This window comes from Malaclemys terrapin, chromosome 18 (assembly GCF_027887155.1).
Source record: "Malaclemys terrapin pileata isolate rMalTer1 chromosome 18, rMalTer1.hap1, whole genome shotgun sequence".
Lineage (NCBI taxonomy): Eukaryota > Metazoa > Chordata > Testudines > Emydidae > Malaclemys > Malaclemys terrapin.
This window is the reverse complement of record NC_071522.1, coordinates 4,428,441-4,443,914: the sequence shown is the minus strand read 5'-3', so window position 1 is coordinate 4,443,914 and position 15,474 is coordinate 4,428,441. Positions and strand designations below refer to the sequence as shown.

General features: G+C 44.7%; 1 protein-coding gene across 1 annotated transcript in view; it reads right to left on the bottom strand.

The window, feature by feature from the left end:
* VPS53 (VPS53 subunit of GARP complex) overlaps positions 1 to 15,474 on the bottom strand; it is an 88,883-nt gene that overhangs the window by 31,983 nt on the left and 41,426 nt on the right. The window contains exons 9-13 of the mRNA XM_054008008.1: positions 13,733 to 13,876; positions 12,918 to 13,060; positions 12,044 to 12,185; positions 9,451 to 9,552; positions 5,168 to 5,262 (exon numbers count right to left, since the gene is read on the bottom strand). Coding sequence (XP_053863983.1) covers positions 5,168 to 5,262; positions 9,451 to 9,552; positions 12,044 to 12,185; positions 12,918 to 13,060; positions 13,733 to 13,876 — 626 coding nt within the window. The remainder of the gene's footprint in view (positions 1 to 5,167; positions 5,263 to 9,450; positions 9,553 to 12,043; positions 12,186 to 12,917; positions 13,061 to 13,732; positions 13,877 to 15,474) is intronic.

Genomic DNA, 15,474 nt, shown 5'->3' with positions numbered 1-15,474 from the left:
GACACTTTCTGCAAAAAATGTCATTTGGTCAAAATACAATTTTCCGTTAAACAAAGAACAACCAACCCCTTGCCTAATTTCAACTGAACTTTTCAACCAGCTCTACATTCAATGCCCGAGACCTGGCAAATCAGATAATTAACCCAAAGGGGCTGGGAGAATCACGTGCACTGGGTTCCCCTGAAAAGGGCACAATAACCCTTCTTCCACTATGCGTCTGATGCTGGGCTTCAGGAAAGGTCCTGTAACACCTTTCCAAACATAATTTCCATACAGTCTCAGAACAGAATTACACTTATTTTCTCTTGCAGATGAAGATGGACCCTCAGCATCAGGGTTCAACTGCCTTCACCACAGCCAGGCTTGCAATCAAGGACTGAAGAGCCTGATACTGGACACTTCCACTTTGATGCTGCAGAAGTTGAAGAACTACATGCATTTGTGCAGTCAGAGCAACCGAAAGCAACGAAACAACATGCCTGCCATGGGGACATGGAAGGAATGACTGCTCAGCCTTGATCTTATGGCTTATGATCCTATTCTGTGCCGTGGAGCCCCTTTAGCAATTAAATACATTATGGAGAGCCAACTACCAATTTTGCAAGGATGTGTCTGTAGATAGGGTAGGCCTAGCAAAGTGCCAGAGACAGAAACTCAACTATATCAGTCCAGTGATCTGTGAGCTCTGCGGGACAGGCCCTGTACCTTCCTCTCTGTTTATCTAACACCTAGAGCAGTATGCAAACCTGTGATGATGATGATTTTCTTCCGTCAGGAGACGTGAATGGGAACAGAGGGGAGAAACAGACGCAGAATCAGGGAGGTTCCTGCCATGGCTGCAGCATCAGCAGAGCTGATGCCTACTGAAGATGGCTCACATACGGTAGCCTGCAGCATTTCTTCAGTGTCTCAAAGGATAACTGACATGGCCTGGTCCTAGTAAACATCCTACTAAATTCAACAGCTGCTTTTCTTCCCGGCACCTGTGGTTTGCTCCATGTGTGCACACAAAACTGACTCTTTGAGTAGGCAGCAGCCATATTGTTCTGATTTCTTCTATCCCAAGACACGGTGAGCAACGGCAGTGGCTTTTATTTCTTTACACCTCATATGCTCGATCTCCACAACACATTCTCCTCCGCTATGCAGAGCGAGTTCAATGCATTTCCTGGCTCCCACAAAGCCTTCTCAATACAAGCACATGGAGCTGCAACTACAGTTGTCTGAAATGGCTGGGAAAGCAATGCTATTGTACTATGCCTGTTTTTAGACTAAGCTGCACAGGCAAATGTCAGGTTCCTGCATTAGCCAAATACCACGGATCACCACGTCAGCAAAGGATCCTCAACTCTGGAATTCACTTCCCCTCCCTTCAGACATCAGAGACTGACTGAATGAGCTGGCCTTCTGGTCATATTGCAAAGCCGTCCATTCCTTCAGGCTTTTCCAGGTGAGCAAGCTGGAGAGGATGGATGGCTTGGGGTGGAGGGGAGAGTCCTGTGCTGAAGGAATTCTAATTGTGGACATTGGTCCAATTTGCATTTGGAAGTTATTGTAAACAAGAAGCTCAATTTTGCTTCTATTGATGTCAATGAAGTTTTCCCATTGACTTTAGTAGCTGCAGGCCCAAATGCTGTACAAGTGCCTAAAGCATTTAAGTTAGTCCAAATAACTGTTTTGTCACTTTTCTGATGGATTGCACAACCTTCACTGTGAGCCAGCAGGGTCAACAGAGCACCCTCATTTGTCCCCAGGCCATTCTGGAGGTCTTGTCCAGCGTAGGACTGACAGGACCGGCTCTACCATTTTTGCCGCCCCAAGGAAAAAAAAAAAAAAAAAAAAAGCCGCTCGGATTGTGCCGCCCCAAGAATGGACAGAATGCCGCCCCTTAGCATGTGCCGCCCCAGTCACATGCTTTCTCTGCTGGTGCCTGGAGCCGGCCCTGGGGACTGATGTGCTTTTGGGTCTTGATGAGCCAGGAGACCGTGACAATTCTTTGCAGCAGCTGTTGCTTGGGAGCTGGCAAACTCATGGCAGCTGGACTGTGAACAAATAGGCACTTTTCTGCCAACGCACCACGGGAACAACATATTGGCCTCACAGCAGCGTGAAGCACCAGATAGGGAAAAGTTGTTCCCGACCATTAGGAGCTGAAGTGTGAAGAAGGTGAGAGAGACAGAAAAGGAATCTCTCCTATCCAGGTTTTGGAAATGAGACTGCTGCTGACAGGACATCTTTACTTCCATATGCAAACGAGAAGTCTCTCCAAACAACGGCAGACTAGTTAGGAGCAGATTTTCCAAAACGAGATAAGAGAGAGAAACTGCAATGAAATCACTCAAGTGCAGAATTTTACTCTGTTTCTATTGGACTCAAACTCTTCTATTTGCACGCTCACCCTTTTCTTGATTCGCTCTCTGTCCTGGTCTCCAGAACGTCAGTACTTTTTTCTAGATCTACGACAGTATGCAATTAACACAAGTTCCTAGTTAGTGCTATCACGACACAGCTGTCAGCTAAGCAATGACAGAATTAATAGCCAGTGCTTCGTTCTTCATTAGAAGAATGGGAGGATGCACAATCTTCATGAAAAAGAGCTGGATATCAAGCCATGAAGCAATATGAATAAAGAACACACTGTATTTAACAAGCCAGTTTGTTCAATCTAGATAACACGCATCATCTCGGTAGTAGGAGCAAATAACGTGAAGTAGTCCAGGTCAATTGTAGGGTATAACACACTATCGGATACCCCTGGAACTCCTTGCGCAAGTGACCCCACATTCAGAACACTAACCCTCTGCTGGACTACAATAAGGCACAGTGATTTTCAAGACAGTTTGAGTCTGTGGGGATTTTAGAGGACTTAGAAATATTGGTTGCTAATAGTTAGCAGGTCTCAACTTTAACAGAGCTAGTGCTCTGCTATAATATAGCTTTGTTTATTTCCAACATTATATCTATTCATATCACTCACAGAAGTTGTGCATAAGAGTCAGACGCTTATATCCCAGAGAGACTGAAGTGCAATCCGATGCCTGATATTCGAATTGTAACCAAGCTTGGGGGGAAAAAAGCCACGAATCTTTAAAGGCTTTCTTCCAGGTATCTCCTGAGAAACTGCTACAGATGTTGGCTCCATGTTTCTTCACACTGGTATGGAAACAATTTTCCAGCAGAAAAGGAACCAGCTGCATTCTGCCACGAACTAAGGGAGCACTAAACAACACTTCTGTCCCACCATCCTTTCTATTTGCTGGCCAAATACCCAATTAATTCTCTGAGCGACATCCCCTGTGCAGATATCAATCAAACAGATCCCTCAAAAATTCAATCCCAGGAGAAAAGATTGTACAGAAAAGCAAACTTTTTTTTTTTTTTTGGGCTAATGTGGCAGTTTTTCTTTGAACTCCCTGCTGTCTGTAGCTATCAAGCTAATGTAAAACATCTTGGGGACTGTGGAAGAAAATAGGAGGAAAAAAATGTGAGAGCAGGAGCAGGGTGAGGTAGGATTACTGAAAACAGGGATTGAATTGGCCAAAGGGGGCAGGGTGGGGGGTGGAATGTTCATACACGTTGGTGTTTAGCTTGCGGAGAGGGAGGAAAAAAGACATTTCCCTTTGTTCTGCTGTGCGAGTGGAATCTAGCCCCAGAAGGGCAGACTATTGCACTTTTTTTTTAAAGCATAAAAGGTTTATGGGACATGGAAAAACTGACCCAGGATTGCTACCTGGCATTTCAATGCAACTGGGACACAGCAGGGTTCCGATCCATGACTGGAGCTCCTAGGACTATGATAATATGAATAATAATAATTATATCACCACCATGAGCCTCTATCTAGTTTAACGTGGAGTTCTAGCCCACGAAAGCTTATGCCCAAATAAATTTGTTAGTCTCTAAGGTGCCACAAGGACTCCTTGTTTTTGTTTTTTTTAATCCAGTTTAAGTCCATTCATTTTTCTCTCCTCTGGTAGGCCTCAGGGAGCTGGCTGGTCACATGATGGTGACTCCTCCCTGCTCCCCCAGCCCTTAAGTTATATTAAAAGAAGCTAAACTATTTTAAATACTTTCCCATTATCACTTTTCCCTGTAATCAGTCACTGCAGTTGTCACAGGGGCGTTATTTGATCACCAATGGGAGGGGAGGTGCCCAGGAGACTGTCTATGAAGATGTGGTCAAGCCTATGGAAAAGTTTGAAAGCCCCTAGGCTAGAACATCTTCCATTCAAAGGATCTCTAAATATTCTGCAGTGAGTCAGAAACGATGGTGATGCTTTAATAGTTTATGGTGACTCAGATACTAAGCAAAGCGATGGGCTGGGAGTGACAGAAAACACATTTGATAATACCTAGCACATTCATAGCACGCTTCATATGAAGATCTTTATACAAATCATCAAATCTCAGAACACCCCTGTAAGGTAGGTGTTACATCCATTTTACACAGGGGTAAACCCACGCACAGCAAGGATAAGTCAGTTGCAAAACACTATTAAGCAAAACTATAGGTGGGTAGGACATGAGATGAAAGATGAGCATTTATCATGGAGGGGCAGTTGACTGTGCTCCGAGTCTTCATTGCTCATATTGCGGGAGAAAAGCTTGCTTCCCCAAGAAACCAACATGGATCACTGCTCCAAGCCTATGGGACTAGAGATAACACCATGATCCAATCACATCAGGGGCCTTCAAACTTTGCCCAACCCAAGGCCACACTAGTAACTTACCAGAAGCCTAAATTCTGTTCCTGATTTGAATACAAACATCCAATGGTAGCCACTCTCCTTTTTAAATAAGGAAGCAAGAGGTGCGGAAATTAATGGAACCTGCAATGTGGTTTGGCAGCCCAGACTGTCAAAATGGTGCATGCTGAGAGTCACATCTCTCAGCAAGGAAGCAACAGACTGCATTACAGGACTTGGTGGGCCCTATTTTGGCCACCTTTCATTGTGAATTTTCTAGCCTGGTGTGTGTCCCAAACACAAAAATCCCTCTGCGGTTTCTTTTTTTGGGAGGCGCATCTCTGTACATCACATCCTTTCTAAGAGATGAGGGATGTTGCTGATTAAAGCAAGCAAAGCAGAATTTGAGAAAACCCTCGTCATAATACATATTCAGTCAAGACAAAAAAAAAAAAAAAGGGGGGGGCATGCTTGTTACTCACTTGTCCTGGGACTCAATATACACATAGAGGTGAGGTTCAAAGCACTTGGAAATGATGCCATGAAATGGGTTGTCCGGGGCCTTCGGCTTCTTGGGCTGCAAGGAAACCATTTAGAGCAATGATTGCAAACCTGCCATCAAACTTCTACAGAAGATAGCACAGCAGGACTTATGTTCTTTAGAACTTTATTGTAACCCAGAACTCTATTGCTAGATAACCAACAACGTACAGAGGGTCACGGTTTGCCTCAGTCTAGCAATATTCTTGTGTGTTTAATTGCCTGGTTTATTTGCTTTGAAAGATGAAGAGTTGCTAATAACATATATAACCTGGTTTGGACCCTTCACATCATAAGATGTCCATAGAATCATGGAAGTGTAGGGCTGGAAGAGACCTCAAGAAGTCATCAAATCCAGCCCCCTGTACTGAGGCAGGACCAAGTAAACCTAGAACATCCCTGACAAGTGTTTGTCCAACCTGTTCTTAAAAACCTCCAATGACAGGGATTCCATTAACCTCCCTTGGAAGTCTATTCCAGAGTTTAACTTATAGTTAGTAAGCCTCTCCAAATATCCAACCTAACTCTCCCTTGCTGCAGATGAAGCCCTTTACTTCCTGTTCTACCTTCCGTAGACTTAGAGAACAATTGATCACTGTCATCTTTATAGCAGCCCTTAACATATTTGAAGACTGTTATCACGTCCCCCTCATTCTTCTTTTCTCAAGACTAAACATGCCCAGTTTTTCTAACCTTTCCTCATCAGTCAGGTTCTCTTAACCTTTGATCATTTTTGTTGCTCTCCTTTGGACTCTTGCCAATTTGTCCACATCTTTCCTAAAGCGTGGTGGCGCCCAGAACTGGACACAGTACTCCAGCTGAGGCCTTACCAGCGCCGAGTAGAGCAGGACAATTACCTTTCGGCTCTTACATACAACACTCCTGTTAATACACCCTAGAATTGGATTCGTTTTTTCACAACTGCATCACATTGTTGACTTGTATTCAATTTATGATCCACTATAACCCCCAGATCCTTCACAGCAGTACTACCATCTAGCCAGTTATTCCCCATTTTGTAGTTGTGCATTTGATTTTTCCTTCCTAAGTGAAGTAATTTGTGCTTGTCTTCACTGAATTTCATCATGTTGATTTCAGACCATTTCTCCCATGTGTCAAGGACATTTTGAATTCACATCTTGTCTTCCCAAGTGCTTTCAACCCCTCCTAGCATGTAGTAAAATAAATGTATGATCTTTCTGAGAGTTGTCTTTTCACTTGTAGAGCTCTCTTACAATAAAGAATAGTTTGTGTTTTTATAACACCTTTCAACAGAGGCTCTCTAAGCACTTTACAAATAAATAGGGATGTTGTAAAGATTGGTTAATAGTAAGGAAAGGCCATCCCCATCAGAGATGGGCACAGCAGCTGTTTAAAAGGAAGCAGCATAGTCTAGTGGATGTGACACTGGATTAGCACTCAGGAGACCTTGGTTCAATTCCCACCATTGGAATGCTGGGTGACCGTGGGCAAGTCAGTGCACCGATTTCCCCATGTGTAAAAATGCAGATGATAATACTGATGTCCTTTGTAAAGTCCTTTGAGATCTATAGAAGAGCTAGGTATTACTATAGGAGAAGGGATAGCTCAGTGGTTTGAGCATTGGCCTGCTAAACCCAGGGTTGTGAGTTCAATCCTTGAGGAGGCCATTGGGGGATTGGTCCTGCTTTGAGCAGGGGGTTGGACTAGATGACCTCCTGAGGTCTCTTCCAACCCTAATATTCTATGATTCACCAAATATAATTAAATGAACACATGCCTACATTTGAAGACATGAAATTCACTATTCTAAGGTGGAATTTAGGTAAGCAGATCACAATTCCAAGAGTTGCAGTTATCAATGCACAGAGGGCTGTATGATCTCTTTCACTATGACAACATATTTTATGGGTGGAAGGAGGTTATGTTTTAAAATGATCACTAAAAATACTATTTTTCATGTCAGATTTGCAACATTAAGTACATGCACAATTTAGTGTCATCTGTCTTATTCTCATTTTATTACATAAAATATTTTTAATGTGCCGAGCCTTACTCGCAACCATGGCACCTCCTCCTTTCTGTGAGTCTACATTTCCAAAGCCCAGCTCATTCACTGATTCAGCAAAGAGTGTAAGCATGTCTCAGTGGGGCTGTTCGTGTGCTTAAAGTTCCGCACATGCTTAAGGGCACTGCTGAATTAAGGCTTTAAAGGCTCCAAATATTTGTACCATATCTAGAATTTTAAAATGTTGTTATTGACTCTTTCTGCTGTTGTCTCCATTTCTTAGCAACCAGACAATTTCACAGCCTGCAAAGAAAGCATTGGTGATTCAGTGGCAGAATTCTCACTTCCCTTGCCAGAGACTTGGGTCCAATGCCCAGCCAATGAAGAGCGAGTTTTCCGCTTTGAAAAAGCCTTTTCACCCTAAGAAAAGGAACTAGAGAGCTCTTTCCCATGTGCTTTCCTAAACAAGAGACAAGGAGGCACTGGGTCACCTGTGGAATGTGCACCGAGACTGGAAACGCCAGCATTTCAGAGAAATAATTAAGACTAGCGCACACAAAAATGAGTAATAACGTGTGGCTGCAAAGCCTACGTGAACCAACGATTTATGGAGGCCAGAACACTCCATGAACCTGGTTTCATTAACCTTTTCAGGAACAACGACATTGGGGAATGCGAGCTTTTACGACTCTGGGAGAGAGCAACTGCCCAGCATCCCCCGATCCTGTGCTTTGCCAGCGCCTATGCATCCAGTTGGGTGTGTACATGCCTCAGCTTTGGGAAGAAAGCAATGGGTGGCATTTCTAAAACGCACCGTTCCCAGAGGTCTCAGGAGCTCTGACAGGACCACCTTGTGCAGCAGGGAATCAGGGATTTACTAGGCTAGTGATGTTTACCGTTCCTGTGGCTGGAAGAGCTGGATTAAAGCAGAGGTTGTGTGTGTGTCTGTGTGTGTGTCTCTCTCTCTCAGTCTTTGCATCATCCTGCACCCCGCATGGCTGAGAGAGACAGAATACTAAATCTTCTAACAGTAGCAGTGAAGCAGTATTTCAGAGTGCATGAATGCTGTCCAAGAGCTGCAGATGTTTAAACTATTTCCTCCTGGAGTTTGATGGAATAATAAAAGGTTACTGTTGTCACAGTAAGCAGGTCTGCAGCTGGCCCAGTTTCCTTTTATTACTATCCAAAGTAAACAGATTAAATCTAACTGCTAGGATCACCAGAAGGGTTTCTTTTTAAGGTGGTTTTCTTTTATTTCTTTCCCCTCACTCTTCTGCTCCCTCTAGTAACCCTCTTCCACTTACATGTGTCCTCAGTCACCAGCACTAATGTCTTAGAGGCTTTCTGCCTCCCAGCTCCCTCCACCCTTTCCTTTTTCTGCTCCTCTCCCGCCAGCAAAAGCGAGTGAAATATATAACGTGCAAGTGTTGCTGCCTAGGAGCAAACCTCCTTCCCAGGTGTGCCTCAGCTGGGCGGGGCTTTGCTGAGTGCACTCACAGCTCCAGCCAATCATGGTGCCATTCTCAAGCGTAGTAATCTGGGGAATGCCAAAAGTGGGGCTCCCTCCCCCACAAGCAGCACTACACGGAATAGCGTGACAGGCTGGCACAGACTTGATGCCAGGAAGGAAACCAGCTTCCTTGCATGCTGGGAACTAGACAATTCCCTGCTCAGAAATACTTGAATTGCCTTCTGACAAGTTAGTACATTCAGCTGTTCATTAAAAACAGGGGCTGGTTCTGCAGTTCATTTAGTCCTTCGCCTGCCTTCTGGCACCCCTGAGAATCCCCTCAGTTTTTCCTACACTTTACTCCCTCCCCAACACCTTTCCTTGTGGCTGGCTTTCTCTATGGCCAGCACAGCAATCATCATCTAGGATCTGAAAACCCAACTGTATTCTGGTGTCTTTTGTCAGTAAAGGTTCTGCGGTTACGCTTCAGCTGCTGACCTTGTTGGTGACATGCAAGGTTGACTAGAACCCAGCTCATTCTCCCTACCTTGGAGGAGTAAAACCAGTTTGTTTCAATAAAGTGAGCACCTATGACCTGAAGTCACATGGGGAGATGTGTCAAGTGAGGGACCATTACTACGATGTATTTGTTGGACCAAGATCACGCTAAGCATGTGGCAATGACAATGAACTTCTCAAATAGATTTGGAAAAACAGCTTAGGGACTTCCAGAGAGTCTCAGAAACTGGGACTCTTTTGTTTGCAGATAAGGAACTCGGAAGACTTACTCTATCTATATCGCCTTTCTCTATCACAGTTTCGTCTGTCTCTGTCCCACTTTCATCTTCCAGAAATGGGTTGGTGGAGGGAGGTGGCAGCTCTGCCTTTTTCTGTTAAAAAAAGAAAGTCAGTAAAGGGAGAGAAAGTTTCCTTTTGGGATATCAGCCACATTGCTGCATTCTCGCTTTGCCTTCCTAAGCCCTTTCTGCATTTCTTGCAAGTACTGCCAAGTGTTACGTGCAATGCGCCTCAATCCTGACCTCCTGCGAGAACTAAAGTCTAGTCCTCCATCCTCCTCCTCTGCTCTACCAATGCATCTCACTCCTGACATGCGACACGCCCTTCTGTTCCAGTGCTGGGCTCCCCAACTTCAACAACTCTGCCAATGCACCTCAGGACGGGAAATTCTGGCTAATGATACCACAACAAATTCCTACTCTCCCCAAATTAGCCCTGCAATCTTTAATAGCCAGCAAGCTGGGTGGTCAGCGAGTCACGGTTCAGGGCTCCAAATTCTGCTCGCTGCATTAGAAGCAGAGCCCAGAACTGGTGCTAAACACTCAAGAGGGAAGAAGCAGAGTTTGAACTAGTGCCAGCACTGGTCTTTGCTGGCTGACGAGCGAATGGTGCTGTGGAGGCACTAGAGAGGGTGAAGAGCCTGCTAGGGGAAGGGGAGCAGTGTGGCTCCCATTGGAGGGCAGCCCCGTAAAGCACTTCTTGGTCAGGCCTAGGTGGAAATATAGAGATGGGGGAGAATATCCCCATGTGAGACTCCAAATCACATGGTTTCCAAACTGGCCTAGTCAGCCAAGACAGACTGTGCTGTGGGGCAAATCACAGGTGGTATGAGAGTGTGATATGGAAGCCAGCCCCAGTGCATGAAGGGTTAACCCAGAGATCTGCCTGCCACATAAGTAATGGGGGTGGGCACAGAAAGGTAGAGAGCAAGTGGCTATGGCGTGGCTCGCTCAAGTGTCCTTTCCTCCGCAACAGGCTACGAAGCTAGAAAGGGCTCCCGCAATTGGGATGCATTGTTCTTGGGCTGCTTGGTTTTATCTGGAATCTTTTGTTTACGACTCAGTGCACAAAAGCTCCAAGGAAAGGGACTAAACTCTGCTGCTGGTGGGAGTGTCGTTCATCGTTGCCAGCTGAGGGTTCTGCCCATTGGTCTCCAACGGGCTTGGTAGAAAGTGAGGTGGCACCTCATCATCTGTGCGCTCCTCACACAGGAAACCTCTGCAAGCTCCTTGTAACTCACAGAAACACTACAAAGCATGCAAAGCCAGAATGGGGCTTTATTGGTTACACTCCTACCATTCAAAAGGGGCCCACCCACTACATTGGCCAAGTCTTGCCCAGACTGCATTGGCAAGACTTGGTTCTAACCTCTTTAAACAGGGGCTTTATGACAGAATTGCTGACACAACAGTTAACTACAGACATGAGAACAGTGCTGCTGCAGCAAATCCGGCATTACAGCTCCCCTCTGCCACTCGTCTCCACTGTGTATTGTCCGTATACCCGTATATAATTACATGCTTTGTTTTATGTTTAAAAAGAGTTCAGATGACAGCAATCCAGGGCTTCATGGTCCCTAAATAGAATCAGAAGTGGGAGAAAGGCTGCCAGGAAAAGAAATTAATTTTCCTTATTTCAAACCCTCTTCTCTCCTCTTTTGTTGATCTTCAATTATAATCGCTTCCGTGCATCCCATTTCTGAAGGGATAATGAGAGCAACCCAATGCAGTCAGATAATTAACAGCACATTGGATAATAAATATTCTGGAAAAATGAAAATCAGATTGTTAAGAACTCTCCAATCAATCAATTGAAGGAAGTGTTAAAGAACTCCCCCTTTAACTGGCACCAGCCAGTGCATTACAGCAAAGAGCAATGGTTCAATCCATCATCCATTACACCTACACAGCTCCCTCAAAGACAAGAGTCCAAACAGGCCTCCGCAGATGAACAGTGCGGAGCAGCGCTCCTCAAACTTGCGGTCTTTGAGCCACATCTGGAATTTGTGCTGTCTAGGCAGCATTTGATTAGCACTCCACTTGCTCAGCTTAGATTCCAGGCAGAAAAAGCAGAGGGACAATCCCAGGACACTCCCTAAGCTACTGGGCATGCTGGTAACAGACAGAGCTCGGGACACTGAAATGAGACAAGGCAGCGTGCAAGCTGCCAGGGACCTTTCCCAAAGCCCCTTCCCCAGGCAGTAATTGGAAAGGAGCACTGAGAAGAGGGGAAAAGAGGATGTTGTATCAGCGTGCAAGAAACTTGTGTCATGATGAATACACTGCGGCACAATTATGTGGTGGTTCTTCATAACAAAGGGGCTTCAGCTGTAATTTAATTCAAGAGGCGTAGGAGAGTTGAAGTAGGAGAACCATGCATCTCAAGAGGTAGGAGAGGAAGGGTGTCCTCTGTGCCCCAGGATCCCACCACCACACAAACTCTCTGGGCTAACATCTTTGGAGCAGAGGAGGGCTTTCAAAAGATATCCTTTATAGCACCTCACTGCCCCAGTTACAGCGGAGGATGGGAGTTTCTTCCTGTAACAGCTGGGGCTGTAGGGCTGTTCTTTAGAAGTTTCCTTACCACGGTCCCGTCAGCCAGAGTGCACCCCGAGAAGCGTTTAGCCATCAGCCCTTCGAAGTTGGTCGTTCTCTGAATGGCAAACAAAAGCAATTTCACCTCAATCTCTTTAGCTCTTGTGCGCATGATCTTAGCAAGCTCTGTCCTGAAAGGGAGAGGGAGGGAAATGAAGGATGCGATTTCCTGCTTGAAGAGAACTATCAATTACTTCTGCACATATTAAGAAAAAGATTTGAAGCTTATGGTCGTAACTCAGTCCAGTTCCTATAGCGAACCAGCTCTCATTACTAAATTCCAAGTTAATTCCTAAGCCACTCTCATTTAACTACTAACCTCCCATACAGATTAGGTTTCAGAATTCATACCCACAGTTGTTGGGAGGTTTGTGCGTAACAGGACACCAGCCCCTACATCCAATGTACTCTTCTTAGCCAGAAAACCCTACAGTAACACAGCTTTGGCAAGAGCAGTGCTTATAATGGGGGTCAGAGAACAGCAGCAGGGACAAGAGCTTTGGGGACCTTGGTTGGCGCATACTTTTCGGTCTCCTGGGGGAATTGGCTTTCAAGGAGCTAGCTCTGTGAGATGGCAGCCCCAGGCTTCCCCACCACGTTACTTATCTACAGCTCTGCTGCCGGGAAGTTGTTTTTCCTTTTATACCAATATCTGCGTATTCAATGTATTTCTGTGATTCTCTTTCAGGATTATCACCTAAACAGCATTTTTTTTTTTCCTCTTGCAAGTCCCAAGCAGTAGCCATTCTACAAAGACATTTAGCAGCAGCATTTTAAAAATCTTACAGATCTGCCATCAACTCAGGGAAAAACACCGATTGCTACAGTATGCCCTCTTAGCAAAATTCACTGTTTGTGCTCACCTCGTAACATGGCAGAACTCAACGGCGATACGCTCCGTCATGCACCACTCCTGCGGAAACATACGCCCGTACTTTTCCTCGTAGTCCATCAGCTGACGTTTAATCCAAGCATAGCGTCTGTCAATTTTATCTAGCCAGGCGACCTGAATGAGATGAAGAACACTGTACAGTCCTGCAGCTGCTAATATTTAGACATGTTGCCTAAGTATATTCTAGTGCTTTAGAGAAGAAGCGGGGCTAAGAAACTTGAAGTCATATGGAATTGAACAACAAAAATAATACTTAGCACATCTTCAGACTTCTTAAATACAGGAGGGATTTTCAGACATGCCAATGTGATTTAATAGCACAAGTCTTACTGAATGTCAGTGGGAGTTGTGCTCTTAAATCACTCAGGTGCTTTTGAAAAGCTCACCCATTCTCTCATTTATTCCCAGCAAGGTACATATTATTCCCGTTTTAGAGAAGGGGAATTTGAACCCCCTGAGGAAGTCAGGGGGATTAGAGTTTAGGAATTCCTGGATTCCCATTTTCAGCTGGCTTTCAAACTCTGGCCCTTGGGCCACTAGTTGCCTGCGGGTTCCTTACTAGCGCTGCATAGAAGGAAAAAGTACAGCCCAAGACCACATCTCCTAAATCATCATCCACTCAATAGCACATCGTTAAGTCATTACTCATCTCGGACACAGTTAGTTCAGAAACAAATATTACAAAATCAAGCTGGGTAAGTATGAAATTAGTAACTGCCAACAAAGCAAAATCTGTTTCTTTTGCAAAACGTAAAATCCAACCAGAGCATGCTGTGTTCCACTTACGTCTTGGTTTTCCTGGAAAAGTACCAGGTATTCCGAGAGGTGTTGTTTAATAAATTTCTTGATGATTTCCTGTTTGATTCTGGGATCTAAGACGTTAGCAACTAGACATGCATCACGGAGGACATTGCTGGGTCCGCCAGGCCTCTGTCAAAATAAACAAGAACAAAAGATTTACTAGCCAAAAAGCCTAAAGGAGAGATTGCAAAATCTACTGGCTTTTGTAGCTTCATCTTGTTTTTGTCCTCTACTATTAGTTCCCTTTTCCCACCACTGCTGCTGCTGCCCCTGCTTATTGACGCTCAGGTATCTGGGTTCTGGTGGATGAACAATGAAACATCTCTCAGCAAAAGGTGCCCTGTGGCTTGACAACTCGATTGGTGCCTGCTGGAAAAGCGCAGCCAGCTCGGCACATCATTTTTGTTAAGCCCTTCACTATACACAGAATAATTCTCTGAAGGAGGAGGGCTAACAAAGCAATCCTGGGACAAGCAAACATGTTCCCACCCACATGGAGGGCCAAAATATAAAATAAAAATAAAAAGCAGACAGGAGTTGATCAAAGCTTCAACATTTAGAAAGTTATTTGATTGCTGGTCAATATTGGCACATACCACAGCTTTACTGCAGAAGACCACAAACATCACAGTTGCTTAGAAGCATCTTCAGTAAAATCCCACGCCCCAAGGGAGTTTCAATTGGACACAGAGTTACTCTTCGTTCAGGGGCAATTCCAAAGTCTCTCCATTGATTTCAATGAGCTTGAAGTAAGGTTGCCATTGTGCAATCCCTGTTCTTAAACATTTGCTGCGTTCCACCAGTGCAGTGGTGGGCAAAGCGATCCCTATACTTGTACAAGGGCTTAGTAACATTTTTAAAGTGTTTTGAGGCCCATCTGCATGTAAGACGCTTTATTCTCAGAGAACTCTAGGCTTTGCAGGAGGGATAAGCAAGAAGAAGTAAGCCAAGTCTAAGAATTGTTACATGTATTATCACCATCTTTTGCATCCCCATAGCGCCAAGCAGGCCCACTGTGGGAGAACAAAGAGACAGTGCCTGTCCCAATGTTGTTACCTTTTATAAAAAAACATGGCCTAGATCTGTAAAACAGTGCAGCTCTGCTGGTCTTAATAGCTATAACAGCTGACCCCAGCTGAGGATCTGACCTTGGAAGTGAGTTTTTAAAATTAAAAATAAGCGATAGTGACAACAGTGGTCAGAAGCCAGAGACTGGGGGGCTGCCACTTTGCAAGCTTCCTTTACACAGCCTTGCCATCACAATTCAGTCATGACCTGCGACACACTTTAACTGCTCCTAACCAGGATCTGCTACTGCTAGGATCTTTGATGTGGACTAACCCTCTCGCTACAAGACTCATTTTGTTTCTGACAAATAAGCCAGATTTGAGCCCAGGCCTCCAGAGAAGGAAAAAACTTAGGACATTAATTGCACCTTCAGGTGCTCATTTAAAATATTAAAAGTAAACCATGAAACTGATGGGACTCTGTTGTATTCATGGGTCACGTCCCTGGGCAATGAAACTGCAAGTCTCTGTTAGTTCCTTGAAGAGACAAGGCAAATGATTTATTAGGTACATGGTCAAGGAGCAGTGGTGGTATTTTGGAAGACAGAGTTAGCTCCTCCCATGCAAGGAATCCAAATTCTCCACTGAGCAAACAGTAATTCAAAATTATTGCTAGACTTCTGCTTCTTAGTATGCACGAACATACCGGCTCATTGCAGC